The 23,231-nt window shown below is 43.0% G+C and overlaps 1 protein-coding gene and 1 long non-coding RNA gene across 3 annotated transcripts in view; one reads left to right on the top strand and one right to left on the bottom strand.

The window, feature by feature from the left end:
• The window catches only part of WDR26 (WD repeat domain 26), a 34,884-nt gene extending 27,891 nt beyond the window's left edge, over window positions 1-6,993 (bottom strand). Inside the window, exons 1-3 of the mRNA XM_027911434.1 lie at window positions 6,308-6,993; window positions 4,676-4,775; window positions 4,503-4,559 (exon numbers count right to left, since the gene is read on the bottom strand). Coding sequence (XP_027767235.1) covers window positions 4,503-4,559; window positions 4,676-4,775; window positions 6,308-6,666 — 516 coding nt within the window. The 5' untranslated portion in view covers window positions 6,667-6,993. The remainder of the gene's footprint in view (window positions 1-4,502; window positions 4,560-4,675; window positions 4,776-6,307) is intronic.
• A 397-nt stretch (window positions 6,994-7,390) lies between these two features.
• LOC114073705 overlaps window positions 7,391-23,231 on the top strand; it is a 32,014-nt gene continuing 16,173 nt past the window's right edge. The window contains exons 1-3 of one of the 2 annotated variants that reach the window (XR_003574370.1): window positions 7,395-8,595; window positions 8,837-8,987; window positions 10,822-10,992. This is a non-coding gene — a long non-coding RNA (uncharacterized LOC114073705). Of the gene's footprint in view, window positions 8,596-8,836; window positions 8,988-10,821; window positions 10,993-23,231 lie in introns of both variants that reach the window. The other variant, XR_003574371.1, reaches the window with a different exon arrangement.

Raw genomic sequence — 23,231 nt, 5'->3', positions numbered from 1 at the left:
AAAGAAAAAATATCAGTGCCGTGTGTGACTTTGGCACATGAGGAATATAAAGGCCTCCAGAACAACACAGTACTACACACTTCATGCAGGAGTCTACTGTTACTATAACAGTGAATTGGAATAAAAGATAAGCAGTTTGAAATTGTAATTTATTTACAGTAAAAGGCAGGCAATAAAGTGTTGATAGGAAAATTAAATTGATTTGCTAAGCTATTTGGATAACTGCTCCCAAACTTGCCCTACAGCATACTCAAACAATGGCACGAATTTCCTTAAGGCAGAAGTCACACTCCAGTGACACCAAATTTCAAGTCATTTTTTAAATCAGGACACTCACTGCCTCCTACTTCTTTTTGTGCAACTAGTGACTTTAATGATGAAGAGAGTTCACTAAACAACTGAATTTTATCCTCTTTTTCTCTCAACTACTTTATGCCCGACTAATAGTATTGCTAATTTCTTCCCAACACCACTTTATCACAATATCCAAGACCATTTTGAGTAAATCACCTCTTCTAGAGCCCAAACAACATCTTCTAGAAGAGAACTGTTCATAAAATCTGCAACTGTAAAAAGCTCCGCTAATTAAGTGGAACAGAATGAGTATAAAACTCATCTGCTGCAATGCATTCACAAGAGCAGCTCATTCTTTCTCCATATTCTCTAGCTCCTTAAAAAGAAAGGGAATCAAGATTATCATAATCAAAATCGTACCATTATAATCTCAGTGCTTGCAATGGAAATTCAACACCATTACAGTCTTTACTACTGAACAATTTAAATTCGGACACCAGCATGGCTTAGCTTATAGCAAAGACTCTTCACCTTGAAGGACCCATGGAAGAGTCCATACAACAGTTTCTGCACTGCAGTCTGGCTGGTTTTGCTCAGTTATTATTACCTCATCCTGCATTTCAAATCTAAGAGGGGATGAGGATAAAGTGCATTACTTCATTGTTTTGACAAGATATTATTTAAGCGTAGGTTGAACTCTGATTAACCTGTGGCAAAACCGAGACAGAGCTAACAGATTTATGGGGGGGAGGGGGGTGTTTGTTTGTTTTAATCTATGTATTATTAGCATCTTTCTTCAAACTGTAGCCTTCGATTACTAATAGGAATATTTAGTACTGCACTCCTTCATTTTCCGAACTGTTAATAGGAAAACCCCTTCCAGAATGTTAAACTCTAGGAAATCTGACATGCACCACAATTCACCAGCACTAGGTAACCAAAGGTGAAAACCTCAGCAAACACAGTTGGAAGATAACAGGACAAGCACACTACCACAGTCAAGAAATCAGGCCATTTTGATCACTGCTTACAGTAGCGAGTCTTCAGAAGTTTAATGATCAAAATGCATAACAACCTAAGTTTAGGATTAGATTTTGGTGTTATTTTTTACCTGCATATTTTAACAAGCTCCACTACGGTGTTAGAATCCAAAGCAAGTGAGTAAACATTGCTGAAACAACTGTTCTTTGAAGTTAAACAGGTAACTAAAAGACATGCTGAAATTATCAGCTGCTGTTTCAAAACAAACACAGTAGCTATCTACTTAACAGCCTGCAGAACTAAGACCTCAATTTTCATTATCCTGTAGCCTTTCACATTGATAGTCTTCTAAAACACTGACGACAGCACTTAAAGCCAACCCAAAACTTAAATGTAAGATTTGATACGGAAAGGGCAGAAAACATTCTGGTCTACAAAATATAGAAAGGAACTTAACAAGGCTTCAACCATACCAAGTCCTGCCACATGGAAAGTGAGTAATTCCAATAGAGAACTGCCCTTAATACTTGTAGCAAGAGGGACACCATAAAGGCAGGTGGAGCACTTTGCTCAAACGATATATAAATCACATTTTTTATTGTATTGCCTGCTGCAGACTGTATACCTCTAGAAAAAGTAAAGAAAATAGTTTGAAGGTACATTCTAGATGACTGTAAAGGAATAACCTCTAGGTTTCTTCCTAGGTTGAATTAGTTACCCAAGATAGATGCCATAATATGTTTGAGTAGCCCTAAAATAAGCAAAACCTCAGGCTGGCTCGAAGTTGACATTTTCTAAGCATTACTCAAGGAAAAATATCATGCTTGATCCAACTAAAGTTTTCCTACAGATTGTCTCAAGACATCTGTATCTTATATACTGGAAAAGTAAACATGACTAATCACATACTACATAACAACACTCAGTTGTGTTGACACAAATAGAAATAGAAAACTGTCCTGTGTGCTACCACACACCCCACATATCAACACACTGTTTCAAAGGTTTAAAAATTGAGATCAGCCATTTCATGTTGAGTGTTTTTACCTGTAGAACTTTAGGGCACTTTGCAGAAATATTAAAATTAAACATGAGCAGAATTTTTAAAAAAAACACGTATCCCCTTCACTGACCAGACCTTTCAAAAGCAGCTATTTATCCTGGTCATTTTGCCCAGGTCATATTAACCATAAGGGGAAAAAAAAAAGCCAACCAAACCACAAACCAAAAACAAACCACAAAACACACACCCTACTTTAAGTATTGCGTGTCATCTAAACTTTTAGGCACCCATCTTCTTGTATGCACACATTTTTGAAACATCTAGTCATACAGCGTGAGTCACAAGTCAGGAGCCAGGAAACACAAAATCTACTTTTCTATTTAAGAGTTACCTGCAGCAGCATCTTGCTTGCACTTTCCCTGATCAACACATTTATCACCTTCATTAGCTCTGACTTGACTGCGTTGGGATTACCTGCAGAGCACAAAGCATCCCTCCTTACCTTACCCCTAAGGGTCTTTCATTAGTCTTCCAATTGCTGATTACACTAATACCCACCCCAAACCTCAACCACGTACAGAAAAGCCGGACAGGGAGGGAGGCAGAGACAGAGTGCACGCAATGGAATGCACACGAGCTCAACTTAACCTTGCAAATCACGTTGCCTTACTAAACACACACACATGTAAGACATCTAAAACTGTTACCTGTTTTAAATTATATGAGGTTTATATAAAGGAGAACAATGTAGAAAAAAAAAATCAATCAGTTAATATTTGGTTCAGGTAAAGTTCAGTCTAAACCAAGTATTTTTATTGCATCGAGTTTTCTGGCAGCAGTTAGGCATCAACGTTAAAGAAGAGCACACTTTCAGAGCCCTCCAAAACAACAGAAGGAAAACATCCCTTTTTTCCTCAAATTCAGTTATCCAAAAAGTACAGTGCTGATCCTCATTTAAACCTTGACTCATGGACATGCGAAACACTAATACTACTGCATAAACTTCACACATCAGAAACATGAGAAAATCTGTTTCAAATGACCATTCTTATTCACATACAGCAGTTTCATAATTTCAGTCTGCGCAAACGACTGAAAGCTGCATGAAATATTCTGAACTACTTTAAGTCGGAGAGAAGAGAAAATACTGGTCTAATCAGGAGGTGCTAAGCTTTGACCGAATTATTAGAAAAGAGCGCAAACTTCTGTTAAGTACCCTCTAATGTTTTGTTAAACATCTGTTTGCCTACTTCACTTCCTGTTCTCTCTTTCTCTCCCTCCCCCACCAGACAGGAAATTGTCTTGACAACAAATGAATCAGCTAGAAGTGGAACCAAGCAGCCATCAGCTGATTCCTCATTGTTTACAGTCACAGACACTTCAAAAAGCCTTGCTACTGTTCTCTTCCTAAGTGACCTTAGCTGTTCTAACTTCATTTCATTAAAATAAACGTTTAAACACAACAGAACCAGCTGTCTGAAGAGCCAAGTAATGATTTTCATCTTGAGATACAAAAATCAAAACAAGAAACACTTCACTCAAAGCAACTGAAATCGTAACAACACATATTGTAATTGTCAAGTCACAGGATCTACCAACCTTCTATTTCTAGGTTTATCTTTTTTAAAAAAAGAAAAAATAAAAGCCAGCCAAAGAGAAAAAGCTCTAAATAAAATCCCAAACAGCAATACAAATGCATTTGCTCTTTAAAAGCCATCTGGAAAAGCAACAGTATTGTTCATGGTGTATAGCAGCCTCCATATTCTTGTAATGTGCTATTACAAAGCCAACTCCACATCAGTATTACTGCATTTTATTTCTGAACTTCTCTACCCCCAAGAAAACTTAACTCCTGTAAACACTAAGACTGTAAGAAGTATCTCAAGTATTCAAATTAGTATTCAACATAGGCAGTTCCTACAGAAACTGACCTATTTTAGGACAGTGACAGGATTTCTATTTTATCAGTTAGGTATGTTTAAGAGAGTTTAAACATTCAGTACACTAAATCTTAGCCCCAATACTTTTGGGCTGCCTATCTCACGTTCTAAAACAGAATAAAAAAAGTTCAGATTAGTATGACATTTGAGATAGCATGCAAGCAGCTTAAAGTAAACAAAAAAAGAAAACAAGAACTATGGACAACCAACTCCATAGTGAAAGATTACACCACTACAGTTAGTTCAACTACACAGCTCTGAAAGAGTTCAAGTGTGCCTCTTACCACAATTGCATGCGGAGAATGCACTAAGGCCTTAAGTTCATTCAGGTCGTTCTCAGCCTGCAGAAATCGGCATAAGAAAAAAAAGAGTATATAAGGAGGGTGGATTTTGAATTCTCTCACAGATACTATAAATTTAAACAGTGGTTAATACAGTCCTATAAGCCCTACGTTACCTTATCCCATTCTCCTTCCATGACATGATTGCGGAATTTGGTAGCAGAAGGATGTTCTAAACGACATCCTGACTCTTGCATGAGGAGATCAACAGTCTGGCTGCAGGAGAGATACAGTGTAAAAAAACCCGACCAGTTTTACCCTCACAAATACACCGCCTGCCATGATAACAGTTTACCATATTTTAAAGTAAATTTAAGAAAACAAGAATACTATGACCAGATTCAGATGCTTGTTCAGAAAGAGGATCTCAGTTGTCTTAGACACATAAACAGCTACCTCTACCTAAAGCAAGTTGTCAATGAGCTTGAAAGCTTCGCTGAAGTACCATGAAGTCTGTGACTTACCAGCCACCACAAACAGCCATCCCTGCACAGAAGATAAACTTCATGAAGAAAGATATAGACTAGAAAGCTGTTAGCTACTGGCTGCTATCTCTGGCCCCCTCCCTGCCTCCCCCCCCACTAAAAGAACACAGAGAGCGACGACATCTGTCACAGGCCTAATTTTTTCTTCTTCCTCACATCTTAAAGACTGGCTCCTTACTAAAAAATAAACTCATGAACCTGTAGCCCTCCCCCTTTTATACTAAAAATAGCCTATTTACCGTGGTGTCGTCTATGAATAGTCACGAGTTGTCTGCTGCTGTAAACTTGCCTCTTGTGTCAGAGGCAATTTATTTTATGTGATAAGTTCTTTATAGCCGATCCATTCCACAGTGTTTTGAAGACTTCTTTTGTGGTAGTTACATAAACACTTTACAGCACTTGTCTAGCCTCCTTCCAAAATTATGACACGCTAGCTTTAGTTTTACTCACAAAGTGAGTGTTGTGATTAAAAACTTAAGACTTCCCCTACTCCACTGGGAAATTATTTTCCCTATTCCGACTTTAAGAAAGAGCCAACATATTCGTTTGTTGTTTACAAGTGAGATTATTACCAAGAACACGTGTCCAGCACAAATCTACAGAGGCCTTCACCATTTACAGGGCCAAAGGTTTTCAGAGTGAGACCAAACAGCCTCTTTAAGTGGCAGTTTACTTTATGCTCGCTTCCTGCGAGCTGACAAGCCAAATCTTGGAGCTCATCTGCGAAAAGCCGCCCCCCCACGCCCAGCTGCGGGCTCCATTATGTCTACCCGATAACTTCTCCCCCACTGACACATTTGTATTGATCTACCCTTATCGGTGTGCAACTCGACTTCCATATTGCCATTCCTAGCAGGGGAAGCTCCCGGCCTGTCCCTTCGCAAAGACACCGGCCCAGGCTCGGAAAACACATCTCCGGCTCCATTTTTTTCCAGGAGCGGGCCTGCCCCACGGCTCTGCCTCACACCCGGGCACTGCTCTCCCCTCTTTGGGGACTACCAGGCTGCGACAGGACAGTTCTGGCCACCAACCCCCGCTCCGGAGGTTCCTTTTCCCTCCCCTCGCCCCTGCTCCGGCCAGCCCATCCTCCGTGGGGACCCTCCCCGCGAACACGGTGAGAGAAGGGGAGGGCGGGCGTGCGGATTCTCCCGGCCCCGGGGGGACCCTTCGGTCGGTCGGTCGGGGCGCCCCGGCCAAGGAAAGAAGGAGCCTCCCCCCCCGCCGCCCCGGCCGCGCTGCCCCTCGCCCGCCGCGGCCACTTACTTGAGCCCCAGCCCGTGCAGGTGCTGCCCGATCAGCCGGATCACGTCCTCGTCGGACTGCGAGAGCCGCTTCTTCTTCTTCAGGGCGCTGCCGCCGCCGCCGCTCCCCCCCAGCTCGGCGGCGGCGGGGCCGGGCCCCCCGGCGGCGGGCACCCCGTTGTTGACGCCGAGCCCGCCGGGGCTGCCGCCGCCGGGGCCGCCGCTGTTGGCCGAGGGCAACAGCCCGTTGGCGTGGGCCAGCTGGTCGCCAGTGGCCGTGCCCGCCGAGGCCTCGCCATTCTGGGCGCCCAGGCAGCCCAGCTCCGGGCCCTGCGGCGGCGGCGACTGCTGCTGGCCCCCTCCCGCCCCGTTGGCCTGCATGGCGCTGCTGGCGATGCCGCCGCTGCTGCTGCTACTGCCTCTGAGCGGGGCGGCGGCGGGGGCGAGCCCGGCGGGCAGCGAGGGGGACTGGGACGAGGTGAGGCCTGCTCTGCCCGTGGACGCCCCGGGCTCTCCTGCTCCCTCCACCGCCGCCGCCGGGGAGGCCCGGGCTTTCTTCCGCGGGGGCGGGGAGGCTCCGCCGGTGTCCGAGTCGGAGGAGGAGGAAGCGGAGGCCAGAGTTTCCTCGCCGAGAGCGGCCGTGGTGGGAAGCCGGGGGGGCGAGGAGGGGGAGGCGGCGGGGGCGAGGGGAGGCGGAGCGGGGCCCTGCGCCCGCCGGGGGTCCCGGAGGCAGCGCCGCCGCCCGCTCGGGGCTCCCTCTGGCGATGGCGGCCGCCGCTGCCCTGAGCCCCCGCCCGGCAGCCCCAGGCGCCCGGCCCGCTCCACTCGCTGCCCGCCGGGTTTGTCTCCTCTCAGCCCAGCTGCACCTAATGGAGTCCGGGCCGGGACGTCACAGGAAATTCCTGCACTGCCCCCTACACACACTTCCGCCGCCCGGGGCCGCGGTGGGCACGGCCCCACGGCTGCCGGGGGGCGGTGGCGGGGCGGCTCCCCGGGGGCACGGGGACGCCCCGCCTGCAGCGCCCGGGTGGCCGCCCGCCCGCCCGGGGTCCCCCGGCGCCTGCGGGGGCGGTGGGCGTCGTGCCCGAGGGGGTCCCGGGGGTCTCGGGCTCGTGCCCGGCGTGTCCCCGCACCCGGCGGCCCTGGGGCGGGAGAGGGGCGAAGACGGGCGGGCAGGGGGCGCGGGAGGCGCCACCGCCCCGACGTGTCCCGATGGGACCGGCCGTGCCTGTCACACCCGGTGCGGGTGATCCGGCACTTCCCGGCGTCGGGTGATTTCCCGGTGCAATTTGGACGAGGACAAGTGGGTACAAATTGAAAGAGGGGAAGTTTAGGTTAGGTGTTCTTAAAGAATTCTTTACTGTGAGGGTTGGTGAGACACTGGCACAGGTTGCCCAGGAAGGTTGTGGGTGCCCCAGCTCTGGCAGTGTTCAAAGCCAGCTTGGATAAGGCCTTGAGCAGATGAGTCAAGTGGGAGGTGCCCCAGCCCATGGCAGAGGGGGTTGGGACTAGATGATCCTTAGGGTCCCTTCTAACTCTTGATTCTGTGTGGGGTTTTTTAAAAGAAAAAAAAGGAAATGCTCAACAAGGTCACATCCTGGCGTTGCCCAGGTTGGTTACTGGAGGGTTTCAAACCCGCTGTTGATCTTGTCTGTTGCAGTCACTGCATGCATGGGCATGGAAAGAGGGGGTAAATGGCAGTTTTGCTGTAGATCTTTCAGGAATATTGCAAGTTGGGGCACATTTGTCCAGTCAGGCTGTTGGAAGACACTGGGAATTTTGGGGTCCCAGTCTCTGCTCTGAGGTCTCCTTGCTGTCCTTCCTGTGTAATGGAAGGCAAACTCAAATCCTGAGCCAAGTCTCTGGTCAAAAGTCGTGAGATGAGTGAAGACTTCATCTTTAAAAATAGCATCTTGAAATAATACATTGTATGTTACTTGGTTTAGAACCTGTAATTTTTATCTTTGGTATGCTCAAGCTTTTCTCCAAATCCCAAAGGGAAATAACAAAACTTTTTTTTTCTCAATGAAAACTGAGATCAACATCTAATCATCTTTTCTTCAGAGGCTTTTTTTTGAGGTTTTAGGAGCACCAACTTAGGTTAAACCAGGAAGTTTGGACAATAGCACTTTCCTTTGAGTGGAACTTCGAAGAAGTCTGACTGAGGGAGAATGCGGGCCCAAGACCAGTGGAGAAGTCTGTGAAGGGACAAAGTCCATGAAAGAATTGAAACCAGAGAAGGAGATAAGACCATGTGGGGGCCTGGCCAGTTGAAGTAGATACCTTGGCCCTGTCTGGAGGCCTTAGAAGGTATTTGGTTGATAACAGCCAAAGCACTCTTACACCAGAGGGAGAGGTTGGAAAGAGCTTTGTCGTTGCCATCTGCCCAGGTGCAGCTGTGGCATTAAATTCAACATTGGTCTTCTGGAGAGGAAAATGTTGATTTTGTGTTCTTTAGTTCACCCGCCATTGCTGGAGAAGATAATGCTTGTGTTTTAACCACTTCAACATTGCTGTTTATCCCCTCATCTCCACTGCTTTGTCTTTTCAGCATTCCTGAGTTCTTCCTCAGTCCTCCTTCATCACCGAATCTGTAATTCAGAAGTTTGGGTAAAGATGACAGGAACAGTACAGAGAGCAGCACAGACCCTGTGAAGGCACCTGAAAGTGAACTCAAAAGATCAAGACTAGGTTTCAGGAAGGTAGAGTTGCTCATCATCCTTTCCTGCCCTGTGCCACAGTGTTTGGGGTGGAATGGGGAGGTAGAAACCCCTTCCTGCTGTACTGGTTGGTGCCACTGTCCCTCCAGCTGCTGGCCCTGCCACACTGCTCTTACACCGCCTGAAGATCCTGGCCTTCCCTAGTCAGTCACTGCTTTTGCTACCTGCATGTGCCCCGCTGCAAGGTACACACTAGTGTCTGTCTTGGTGAATCTGTGTAGAGTATGTCTGTGATACAAGAAATGCAGAATCCCTTTCTTGTAGGTGGGCAATGTCGTATGGGCAAGTGGCTCTGTATACCCAGCTCTGCTAGAAAAGGGTCTCAGAGAGTTGCAGTTTCCCTCTCTCATTTCAATTAAATACTCTCAAGGAGTAAGAGTAGTGCTTGGGGCTGAAAAGAACCTAAAAGATAGCCTTTAAGAGGTACATATTAATTGTATTGAAAGTTCTCCCCCCTCACCCCACCCCTCACACACATGTTCTCCTTCCTGGTGGGAGGAGATATCCCAGCACAAACACAAAGAGCTGGAGGAAGAAACTCAGTATTGTTGGGATGGTACAGACCCTGGCCTGCCCAGAGAGGTGGTGGATTCACTGTCCCTGGAGGATTTTAAGATGAGGCTGGATGTGGCACTGAGTGCCATGATCTAGTGATCACAGTGGGGTTGGATCAAGGGTTGATGATCAAGGAGGTCTCTTCCAACCCAGTTAATTCTATGATTCCTATGCCAGGGGGAGCTGGATGAGACATCTGAAAGTTTCTTGGGATCCCAGGTGATATAAAGGTGTAGAAGGGGAATGATTCAGAATCCTACACGTGAAGAGCATGCCTCAGCCAGATCCTAGCTCGCATGTGTAAAGTTCGTGGAGGAGTTTCTGCTCCTGTCCTCCTTTGTCACCTACAGCTTTCCTAGTCATAGGGAAGAGCTTTTCCTTCTAGGCTTTTCCTAGTCTCCAGGAGGGGATCTTGAGAGACAGCTGTGTGGTTAGCAGACTTTCTTCCCTATGCTGCAGTAAGGAAATAGAGAATCGGGAAAGGGGTAATGGCACCATGCTTTGTCAGTCTTCCATCAGCTGAGCCCTGATTTGGATCCTGATTCTATTCCACACACATATGAGAGAAGGCAGATTTAATAATCCAAATAAGTGTGCGGCTTTTTGAGCAATTAGACAAATGAACTGGTAAATACACTTGTGACAGATGACTATATTATAATAACATAAGTATGCATTTGTCATATTTAGGCATCTTCAAAGTTTCTCAAAAATAGAGAATAAATGGAACAATTCAGCTATAACAGGTGACAAACTTAAAAACACTCAGGAGACGAATTTTAAAGACAAATTTTGGCAAACTTAAATACAGTTGTTGTAATATCAGCCAAGTTACTGAAGCAGAGGCATAATACATAACTAGAATGTGTACAATTCTGACATTATTGTAATTCAAACAACTTCCTATAGTAGACAGCCACATCTTTAATTGAAAAATGCTGCAGAAACATTTCTTAGTTATTTTGGCAGTTTAGAAAACTGAAGAGACCCATCACTCCTTATCAAAAACAACCAGTGAAGTGACCAATGTAGGACATGTTGAACAAGTGATATCTTTCAGTGTAAGAAAAGTGTCTTGGAACATTCTTGACTAAATACAAATGTTTGAACAGCAAGAAACACTTCTATTTTCCAGGTTTGGAATGTTAAAAAAGAAAAAAACCCTTCAATTTGTCATTTATGGCCTGACTAGAACTAATAAAACTTAAACTAATTTTTCTCTCTCTCTCTTTTTTTTTTCTTCTTCTCCATTTTGCCCTAGAGGAGGATGGGTCAGAAAGTCCAGATTCTGAATAATAGGAAGAAACTCTCATTAAGGGCTTGGGTTATTGGATAATAACCATGTGAGGCTGCTTCAGTAGAGCTGAGATATTACAAAATATTAGAGAAACTCCTGGAGAGATGGTTTAGCAGACAAAGCTGCATGATAAAGGTAATTAGTCATTTGATTCTCTCCTATCAGGTATGTATGTGTGTATACTTTTCCTATGCTTCTGCACCAAATTTGAGGTTACTGGAAACAAACCGACTAACAACAAAGAACAAAGGAAGAAAGGATAATTTAGAATAATGGCATTTTCTGCAGTACCAGCTAAATAAATGCTTGAACAGGGGCCTGGGATATGCTTGTAACTTCCAAAAGATGAGATGTGGATGAAAGACAACTATCTTCCTTAAACAGCATTTCTAGAAAGCATTCAACAGATAAGAAGCAAATTATGCTGGTCTGAGATTCCATCACTTCATGCAGAGGATGGTTGGTACTTAAGTAGAGGAGTGGAATATGGAAAGCCAAAACTTGTCTGGAGTTGCAACTGAGAGCCAACATGAAGGGCAAGAAAAAGAGCTTTCACAAGTGAATCAGCAGGAAAAGGGAGAGAAGGGAAAATATGGGCCTGCTGCAGAATTGGGTCACTGAACTGCCAATAAAGGTCAAGGAAAAGGAAAAGGCTGAAGGACTCCTTCACCTTGGGTTTTACTGGGCTTGGGCTTTCCATATCTCCCAAGCTTCTGTGGCTTATGCAGGGTCTGGAGTGGGAAGGAGACTACCCACAGAAAGTCCACTGTATCAAGCTGGGAATATACAAGTCCATTGGACCAGATGGCCTGCATGTGAGTGTTGAGGGAGCTGGTCAGTGTTACTGTGTGCTCACCCACTGTGTCATTTGAAAGGGAATGGTGTTTAGAAGACTAGATGACTGAAGAAAAGGAAAATGATACACCCTAAAGTTCAGTTGTATCTGACTCTGTGTCACTGATTTTGAGCTTAGTGATCAAGGGGAAAGCAGAGTATGCCATTTAAGCTTGTCTTTATTAATGCTTTTGGTAGGCTTCCTCAATAACCTTATAGTGGGGGAGATGCGGAAGGGGTGGGCAGACTATGTGTGTGAAAAACTGGCTGTACCACCAGGCTTGAAGAGTAATGTCTCATTGGTTTGAAGTCTGACTGATGACCAGTTGGGAGGGATTAGGGATCAATACTGGAGCAAATCCTGCTTGATAAATTCCCCACTCACATGCCATTCAGAGTCGCCTCGGCAAGCTGCCAGAGTGGGCCAGTGAGAGCCTTGTGTTGGTCAACAGAGCCAAGTCCAAAGTCCTGAATGTGGGACACACTATCCTTGCAGAACAGGCTAAGAACCAACTGGCTTGGGAATAGCCCAGCAGAAAAGTTCCTGGCCATCACACCTCGAGGGCTGCATTATGGATATATCCAGCAGGTACATGCCCTTTGTGTGGCATTGTGAGGCCACATTGGATACCTACTGTCCAGCTTGGGCTCCTCCAGCAGCAGCCAGGTCAGTGGAGGCTGCTGAGGTGGTTGGGGCTAGAGCACGTCCTGTGTGAGGAAATGGGTTTGGCTACACCAGGATCTAATTACAGTGTTCACCTTCCCAGGGGGAATTATAGGGAAGACGGCACAAGGCTTCTCTCTGAGATGAGCACCAACAGGACAACAGACAAAAGCGAGAAGTTGCACCCAGAGATATTCCAATTGTGTATAAGTAAACAAAAGTTCAAAGTGAGAGTTGTCAAGTAGTGGAACACTTTCCCAGAATGGCTGTGAACTTTCCATCCATGAAGATAAAACTAGGCTAGACAAGAGTTTAAGCAACCTAATTTAGCCTTGAAGATAGCCCTGTTTGGAGTAGAAGGTTAAATCAGTGACCTGCAACTTTAATTTTGCTGTGATTATAAACACAATTCCCAGAAGAATCCTTGTGGTATGGGGTGAACAGTATTGTCATGTCTCAGCAGTTACTGTCCCAAAGCTTCAGTAGGGTCATCATGTTGCCTTGTAGATGAGCTCACATGGCAAGGATGAGGGCAGTAGTGCTGTGGTTGCAACCTAATTAAATATTAGGTAATCACACTGTGTCTTCTGTTCACCAAATTCATGTACATACACTAATGTCGACCTTTGCACTCTCCTGGGCAATCACAGCATGGTGTGGTCACAGAGATAAATGCCAGAAAGTGCTGAGAATCCCATGTGGTACAGAACGTCCTGTTTAATACCTGTTATTACATGGTCAGTGTAATTTCCCATAGAAGAGCATACATGGCATGGTTTTGCCTGTATTTCTGTTGCCATGGATGCCTTGCTGGATGTGCAGGATGCCATGTACTGAGAGAGCTCAGACTTCCCTGTATGGGCAGATAAAACATGAATGTGCGAGAAGTGTTGATGCCGGACTGGTACTTACTGTGCAACTTCCCTGAGCATGTACTGCACGACAATATTGCATATGCTGTGAATCTGACATGTCAGACTTGCTTTGCATGCAAGTTTTATCTGTCTGGGACTATCCTAGATATCAGTTTGTAAAATCTGTCTGTCTATACTGTGATACGTCAGTCATTTTTAGGTCTATTAGGAAGTTATGTGTAGCCAGGATTTGCAAAGGCAGTAGGCCACCATGTCAGTGCTTCAACGGACTTGCAATGGACAAAATAACAGCGTGCTTGGACTTTCCTTTTTTTCCTCCACATGCTGATAGACATGAATGTTCACTCTTTATGAAGTCCCCTTCTGACCACTGTGTGCAGCAGGAGCTGGCATGCATTCCACAGAAAAGGCTGTCACTGATTTTCTTCCATGAAGCTTTCCAATCTCGTCATTTAGAGTGTCTCCTGTGGCCTGTGTTCTTTAGTATTCGTGTGTCAATTTCATGCCCAGGTCTCAGATGGCTTATCGGTGTTTTTATGGGAGATTGGATTTATTTATATACCTCCTATATGTATATATATTTATATATTGGATTTATTTATATACCTCCTATTGCTGCAGTTATTTTACTTTTCCTACTTGAGGGCCGCTCCCCTGCTTTTTACTTCTTGCTGGCTCTCAAAGACAATTGTTATTTCAGGCTTGTTAATTGTGTCTGCCAACTCCCACATAGCTCCTAGAGCCTAACCCTGAGTGGGGTAACACAACACCTTCTGTTGCCTATCCTTTGAATTAGGACCTGTCTCTCCCAGAATGACATGTGCATTAGTCCTTTCTCCATATGACTGCTGTTTTCTCTGGAAGGGTATATTGCAATGAGCTCTCACACCTGGAACTAAACATTCAAGACCAGGCACGTAGACTGGAATATCTCATATCCACTCTGGAATGGGCAGAGAGGGGAAATTATTATGTAATCACCAGATTACATCTTGACATTAAGCTTGTGAATAGCTCCTTGGAGCCTGGGATTACTTAGTAATTTTTTTCCCCTTCTTAATCAAGAATATATCGTTTTCCACATCCATGTTTAAAAAAACAAGTGAACCTCCTTATTTGCTTTGGGCAAGAGATTAAAGGTTAGTGTCACAAGAATGTCAATGCACTACTATTTAAGTGCCCCTTATTTTAAGAGAAATCACTAGTTTTTGTTGCAACTGTACCTTTGCTTAAAACATAACTTTACGCACCAGCTTCTCCATCTTTGTTGGTGCATAGTATTAACATCAGAAATAAAAAGCCACAAAATTAGAGAAAAGATTCCTTTGTGTGGCTCTATACATTTATATAGTAAAAAGTCTTCACCACTTCATCTAATCTGTAACTCTTTGTTGGTACATCAACTCTGGCACTTGCTCTCAGGCTTAAGACCTCATAAAGTTTCAAATAGCTACTGTAATAAAGAACCTAAGACACCACCAATAATCCAGCCCAAAAATACTTTCTCTGCATGCTGGAAAAAGAGTTTTGTTCCAGAACTAGACTGGCCTGAGATGCAGGAATGGGAAACACAGTCATGGCACAACGGCACTGCACTGTGTTGAAGGCTGATCACTCAAACTTTCATGCAAGTTTGGTTTTTGTTTCTTTTTTTTTATGTCTTTGACTAATATATTTGGGCCTTTGGTACTAACCAACCTGATTTCTCAAATTGAAAGCGTAACATTCATCAAATTTTCTGTGATACTTGGGGGGTTTTGTTTTGTTTTGTTTTTTTTCCAAGAGGGTACAATCTGTGGAATACAGGCAGAGATAGTGTTTACTGAGACATGTTTGGAGCAACTAATACACCTTATTTGAATCTTTGCCTCACAAATAATGCAGTACTTTCAAATATATGCAGATTAAACTTTTATGCTTTTTTGGCTTCTCTCCTAAAAAGAGTGCCAAGAGAGTTTCTGAAGCATGATGTGGTAGGTGGGCTTTACTGACATTCATTTGGCCGCATTACTCATCACCATAGTTTGACTAATGGGAGGGACACCCTAGATATTGTCATTCCTATTTTTATCTATCAGGGCAAGATGATAAAATAGACGTAATTACATCTGTAGAATTTTTGAGGTAGTTTCTAGTTTTCTATAAATATTAACAGCTTCTTTGTAAGCAATTTCTATTTAATAGCACTTCTTGAGATTGCCACATCTGAGAGAGGAGCGTGTCCTGCTGGATACTGTCAGAGCTGGGAGGCATGGTGGGAAGTGGTTCCAGCTGTAAGGAGGAAAGGGGAGTTTTGTAAAATTAGGATCAAAGGCTTGGCCTTTTAAATATTTCAGTGCACATGTAGACATACTTCTGTGGGTAGTACTATTTACTGCATTTTCGCAGTTGGAACCACTTTTACGAATTATAACAAATCTGTCACCTCAAAGTAACTAATTATATTGCACACTGTGGCCACTTCAAAACCTCACAATGCTTCCTGAAATGAGCTCAAGCTTTCTGTCCTAAAAAACAAAGACTCCTCTCCTTGAAGCTAAAAGAATCCCCATGTGTTGTTAGGAGCCCCCTGCCAAAGATGTGCAGTGCCAAAGACACAGCTGAACAGAACTAATTTCATTTTGCCAGGAGCATTGACACAAATGCAAAGTAGGTGGCTTGATAAATCTGCTTTGCTGTTATTGTTGCAACAATGGTATTAGCAGCAAAACCTTGACAGAACTTTGTTTTTAAAAGACATAATTCATTATATTAATCTAGCCTGACTTTATACATCTCTAAGTTAAGCATTTGGCCCAAGCTATTTTTCTAGGCTTCCTCTGGATAGGTGGAAGTACCCATAAAGGCACCACAAAGTCCCAGATACTTATTGTAGGGTGGGATGTATCACTTTCTGGTGTCTTGCAGTGACACTGGGGGAGCTTAGCCCACCTACATTACAGTACATCTCTAACTTGGAGGTGAATTTAGTTAAAAGAGGTAAATTCTGCCCTAAATTCTACCACTGTAATTGTAGATTTGAAAATACAAACTGACACGTTGGGTGAAAGATGTCAATGTGCCACTGACAGCCACAGTGAGTGAGTTATGGCAGTGGGACACCTACTCCGGTGTTACTGGGAGGCCAACCCATGGCTCATGAGTTGCTTGCAGCTCAGAAGCCAAGTTGGAGCTATAATTCTCACATCCCTTCTTGGTGATCTTTTATCATCTGCTTCAAGGTCATGATGGTTCCTGATGCTCAGCTGTGGGAGGAAACTAGCCAGGAAAGGATGCTGAGGGCAATACTGATGGATCACCTGAGGAGCAGCAGGTCTCTAAGGACATTGCCAGGAAGGACCCTAGGATGTCCTTCAGGGATCTCTGAGGGTCTAGACCTACTGCCTCTTATCCTGAAGCTGCTCCCAGGGCTCTCCATCCTCTTGATTCATCAGGGTATGTGTCTTGTGGCTCTTGGGCTTAGCTGGAGTCTAATATATGCAGTTCATTAAATAGCAAAGGGTAGTCACTGCTGCTCAATTAGTTTTGTTGCTCTAGAAATATGCAGACTATTAAAATTATTATAGAAATGTTATGATACATGCACAGGAACAAAAAGCAAGATGAAAGCTTAATAACCTTTACTGATTAAATGCAGTAAGCATTCTGAATATACAAAACTGCCAGCAGTTTCTCATTACTCTCACAATCTCTTTTCTTCTATGCAGAACTAATATATTACTATATATCTTTTATAATTTATTAAATATTAGTATTTTATCAATATTGTTAGCAAAATATAAATAGTGTTAATATGTGGCAAATATGTGAAAAATAAGACTGTGCTACTTTACATATGTTCTGAAGTTTTTCATAGGAATAACAGTTTTAGCTGTGCTGTTCAACACCTTTAATCGTTTTTACTATTTTACCTATATTACATGTATACCTAGAAACATTAATATAAATGGTAAATAATTTAATGTAAATAACAAGCCCTATAGATTTTTGATGTGATTTTTTTTCAGCTACAGGTAACCTGAATGCGGTAAGTTGAGGCAGATTCAGATTGTCAGCAGCTGCTTTCATGACCTCACTTTTGAAACAAGTCTTTATGAATAATATTGCAGAGTTATTGCACTATCAGGCATTTTTTGAACATAATCAAGATATTTAAATTTTTTAATTAAACCCTCTAGAATGCTCAACCTGCTGAATTTTACACTGTGCCTTTGTAATCCTTACAGAACAGCACTGGCCATGTTTCAAAAGGGAGCACTTTCAGAGGCAGGGCAATATAAAGCCTCAGAGATGGGGAATTTTTGCTGCTTGGATAAACATAATCAAAAATAGATGTAGAAATCATGTCTTCAGTGGTATTCAACCTGTGCTGATTTATGCTTTTGTTTCCTTGATCAGTGGACACATATCAGTCTTCTCATTTCTAAAGATGTTTTCATTAAGGGGTTTCAAGTTCAACTATCATTTTTGTTTGTCATTACATTGGATTTCTCTTTGTACAGATCAGGCTGCAAATTTCTCTTTCTTTTTTTTTTTTTTTAAAGGTTTTCATAGGGAGGAAAGAGGATCATATTGTTCTGAGTTACACTGGCATGCAAATAAATAACACTGAAACTTGAAAGAGTATTAATTAAAAATTATTATAACCTGACTGACCTGACTTGGCATCATGGTATCTTGCCAAACTGGCCCTTTATTCTTACGTGTGTCTGATTCGTGTTTGTGGCGGGAAGCTAATGAGTTCATGGAATTGTTTGGCTTAATCCTGCTTTCTTTGCACTGCAGGAGTTTTATGTGAGGAAGAATAAGGAATATCAGAGTGAGGTTCATGGGGTATGACTCATGGTGATTAATCCAAATAATATTTGGTATAGATTTCTATTTTAATAAATTCAGGTAGATGACAGATTGGGCCTGTTGTTTGTTTACTTAAATGAGATTTACATTTGTTTAAGACTGGCTTACACCTGTGTAAATCTACTGGCTTCAGTGCAGTCTTTTTATAATTCCTGCTGTTGTGTGGTCACAGTAGGGTCCACTGAAACAAATTAGGATGTATTGAATGATGTAATTAATCAACAACAACCTAACACCCGACTTGTTGTACCTTCTGATCACATTGCCATCCTTTTAGCTCTGCAGAAGAAAAGCAATTTGGGCGGCTGTGAACAAGAAGGACCGGAATCTGACTTAGAGAGGTCCCTGAGTTAAAAGAGAAGCAGATCTTATCTTTATATTCATATGTGCTACATAGACATCAAAAGGCTGTTTCTTAAATTCTTTGAAGCAAGATGGTTCGAACGTTTGGCCTATTCCTCATTCCAGTTCCCCCAGAGCTGGACTGTGGGCTGGGGCTGCGGAAGACGCAGGTCTCCCTCCTTAGCCTGCCTTCCCAGCTGGTTGCTGTGCTCATTAGCTGGGGTGGAGTGCCCTGGTGACACACCCATACAGCATCTTGTTTTGGAGCTAGTTGGTAGGAGTGCTGCGCTGAGCTGTGCAGCCATATCCTACATTTAACTATAGGTTTACATGAGTAATAAGTCAGGTAGTTAAACCAAAGTTATTCACAATATGTAGCACAGGTGATGCAATTACCAAACACATGCTGTGGGCCCCCGCTCCGTGGCCACTGCTGTATCCAGTAATTGTTGGCGTGGTTTGACACATTGGGTTGTGAGCAGCACAGGAGCATTCTCAGTAGGATGTATCATACTGTCCTTTTTTTGCATCTCCTGTTTTTTATAATTTTTGGTAATGTTTCAGGAAGAATTCCTGGAGGTTATTTTTTCTGTTCCCTTAGGAAGGTATGTGGTAGTAGCCGCAGTCCAACATTACTTTACATTGCATTATTTACAGTACATACACACTTTAACACATATCTTTAATATCTACATACCAGTAATCCCAGTAGGCCCAGGCAAAGTGAACCCTCCTTTTGTAGATATTTAGTTTGAGCATAAAATGAATGTCTGTCCATGCCCCAGTAAGCTTGCAGTTTAGAAAGAGGAGACAAAATGGAAAGGCAATATAAACAGAACAGTTGGAATAGGGGGGATTCCACTGTATGTTTTTTCTTAAAGTTGCCATCAGTCTTTCAAACTCTTGGAAAGGAAGTTATTGAGAAGCGATGGGAAGGGGAAGACAAATAGTGGCACAGTGGTGGGAAGGGAAATTTGACTCAGAGAAGCTTTTGGTAACTGACTTCATAGAAATAATACAATAGAGAGTGGAGAAAAAAATCCACGGTCAGATCACATGAGGAGTCAGTCCAAAATTTCCAAATAGGTTTGCTGATGTTTGTTGGCAGCTTTTAACTTCAGCTGGAAGAAAAGAGCCTCTTTTCTCCACAAACCAGAATTAATCTGTAACGCTTTTCTCCTCCAGCTCAAGTGACTTGTGTTAAGGGAGCAGCTTTCAGACAAGGACCTTGGACCAAGTCCTGTTTGGGTACAGTGGAAGATTTCCAGCTGCATTTTAAAGCACCATTCACCTCTTGTGTCTGAACTGTTAATTTGCAGTGGGGTTACTCCCAACTTACACTACTGTGAGGACTTTATTGGTCTAAATAACTGCACCTGCTATGTTAATGAAAGCGTGCATAAAAGCTCAAGTAATTTAGAAAATTGGGTATTGTGTTGGGGAGGGAGGAAGGAGAGAAAGGTATAAGGGGCAAGAACTTGGTCAAAAGAAATAAAGATTTCAGATCACTTGCTGTATTATTGACACAGTGTTATCAGTGCTGCTAATGCTTTCAGTATTTTACCAACTGTATTCAGTTGAATTGTAGTTGAATGTGTTGCAGAGTGGGAGGGTTTTTTGAGTAAGAAAAGAGGGAATTAGAATAATGTTTATTTAAAAACGGCCCCTCCTATTATTTTGCTGGCATTTTTTTGAGACTGTGAGGTTTGTTTAAGACCAATCCCTACCAAAAAATAGGCCACTGGGTGTCCTTGAATCATAAAATCACAGGGAAATAGGACTGGAAGGGACTTTGAGCAATCCATTCCTTGCTCCAGTCTGCAAACATGTACAGATAAATGTTTGTCTAACCTGTTTCTGAAATCCTTTGCAACCTCCTCAAGCAATCTATTCAAGTCCTTATTATGCCTACTGTAAAAAAAGCCATTTCTAATGTCTAATCTAAAACTCCCACCTGCGGTTTACACCCATTACTTCTTATCATGCCATGCTGGGCATGAAGAACAGCTTAATTCTCTTCCTCTCTGCATCCATCTTTTATGTATTAGATAATGCTTGCATTCTCCTGTATGTGCCTTTTTGTGTACATCTGGACTTGGACAAAAATAGGTTAAAGGAAAAAATGAAAAAAAAATTAGATTTCTGGCTGAGACAGTCACTTTAGCCAATCAGGCAGCAAGTGGCTGAAATGGAGGAGTTGGAAAATGCTGGGCAGGGCAGGGTGATTTGCTGAAGGCAATCTGAGGCCCTAAACAATAGTGCATGAGAGAGAGGCTGATGCCTGCCATGTGTTACACATCTCTTATGACAGTGCCTGTTTGGCATTTCTGTCTCACCTGCCCATGTCTCAGCCTGTATCTCTCACCCATCACCTGAACTGTGGCCAGGAACTGTAGGTGCTTCTGTCAAGCCTGATTTTCAGGGATTAGGTTGGTTCTCTGTTTCCATTTTTAGTTCTCTCCATTCCAGCAGTTATTGATGGGTAGGAAAAAGTAGGAATTGAGAAATGTGGCAGCTGGTAACTGACCTACCCTCCTTAATTCAGCCCTCAAATGTCAAACTCCAGATACAGGAAATATCCAGGAAATACCTTCTTCCTTCCTTCTTCACATCTTACAGATACTGGCAGAGGTTACTAAAACTCAGTTGTCCAGAATTATCCTGAACATGAGTCCCTGGCTACACTTAGCATCTTCTCCAGACCAGTATCCCTTAGCATGTGTACTACAGACGCTTCCCAAACATCCTGCAGACATTCCAAGGCTCTTAAAAGCACCAACCTGCTTTCATGGCACCCTTTGACTACCTACTGTGTCCTCTCCCAAATGTCCACAGCCATGCCCGCCTCGTGATATTTGTTCAGAGCGTTTGGTGTCTAAAACCTGGAGCTTTGTGGTTATATAATTTAGATTACATATTTGGTAGTCTGTATAATTTCAGGTAATTTACTTGGTGCTGCCTATGCTTTGGATGCATGGAGCAGCTCTCCAGTATTCCAGGTGCAAGGCATACCTGTGGGTGGGTGAAACCAGCCAACCAGATGCACTCCTCATCTCATAGGGTTGCTTGTGGGGCGAACACTGGATTTTCCTTTTGGAGCTGACATTGGAACAAAGACACGAAGCAGTTCACATGATTTAAAGCTGTTGTCTGCAAACCTGAATAGTCACTGATTATACTGGAATCTCACATTTTCTTTTCTGTGATGAAGACCAGAAACTTATTTTAAAATTTAAAACTACGAAAACTCACGTTCTTCTGCTAGTTGTGTAGTTCTGAGAGCTGGGACCTGAAGCATAAGGCTGTAGTGCTATTTCCACCGCCAAAATGTTTAGACTTTCTCTGAGTAAATGGGTATTTTACAAAGGAGAGAAAAAATAATTGTTTCTCATGTCACTTAATTTTTGAAAGAAAAAACCTGTGGAAATTATTCCTCAAGTCCCTGGAGTCTAGCTAGAATTGCCTCATTCCACTCTAGCAGTGAACATACTTCACAAATGTGCAGTATGACAGAATCTTACCTGTAGGCTAAGTTTGAAAGACAAATCTCCATTTTGCTAGTTTCTAAAAGAACAGTTTGTATTAGCTCTGACTGAATTTTTTTTGTTAAGGAAACCATTTCCTGGTCTTGGAACAGGAATGACTATTAATATTATGGGTATAGGAATTGGTATTATCTCTGATTAAATATGTCAGTTTTGAAATGAACTTGGAGAAGTCCCCCAAGTGTTTTCTGTTGGTAACTGTGACACCCAGTGGTTATTTAAAGAACTATATAAATGTAGTACAGACAACTGCAGTGAACCAACCTAAAGGCTACACAAAATGCTGAGGTTTACACAATAAATGTGGGCTTTTAAAAGTAGTAGTATTTTCTTTGGTAATGTGTACAGATAGTAAAAATAAGCTATTTTAGGAGTGGTAAGGCTTTTGTCCATTTAGTTTATGTTTTGCCGTATTTAACACACCCCCCNAAAGCTTTTTCATACATTGTGAGTCTGAGGTTGCAATTCTGGTGAAACACTGACAAAAAGTAACTTTATCGCTATGAAGTATGAAATGGCTTTTAATTCTTGTTGGTGAGAAGCTCGCTCAGAAGAAGCCTGGGAGATAAAAGAACCTTGTTTCCTCTCCTTTGTTTGCCACTGACTCATTGTGTGACTTAGAACAAATTGCTTGTGTGCATGGCTGATAAGTAATTCAGTATGTTCATAAGGGTGCAAGGTGTAATTAGTATTAATCTAGGTGGCATTCACCTCCAACCATTTATGCCGTAGTCAAGAATGGTTAAATTATATGCTGTGTATAATGCATCATACTTATATTCCAAAGCATAATATTACTTTATGAGCTGTGTTTTATTACAGAGCACTCAATACATATTCCTGGTAAATGAGAAATTAAATTGTATTCTTTAGGGATCACTGACCATAAAATATTTACTCTTGGTGGCACGTTTTAAATAAAGGAATACCATCAACATTCAGAATATCCAATTGCAGTGGACCAAGCAGCGTGTGCCCATTTTTTATATATTAATTTATTGTTTGGGAATGTCTCAGGGAACTACGCACCTAGGGAGACTTACACAGCAGAAGAAGCGATGTCAGAAGGTATCCACTTATAAACCTGAAGATTAAACAGAGCTGCAAAGTCAGTAACTGCCTAAAGCCCCATCTTTGGCTGCACTTGCTGCACCTGTACTGTGTGCTTCAGGAGTGCTTTTCAGCTCCCTGAATGCATGCAGCCTGTCTACATCCAGGACTGGGATGACATCTGTATTCCCACCATTGATTCATCTC

Source organism: Empidonax traillii, unplaced genomic scaffold (genome assembly GCF_003031625.1).
Source record: "Empidonax traillii isolate 1590-97213 ecotype Southwest subspecies unplaced genomic scaffold, ASM303162v1 scaffold31:size1920502, whole genome shotgun sequence".
Taxonomy (NCBI): domain Eukaryota; kingdom Metazoa; phylum Chordata; class Aves; order Passeriformes; family Tyrannidae; genus Empidonax; species Empidonax traillii.
This window is presented reverse-complemented; position numbering and strand designations above follow the sequence as displayed.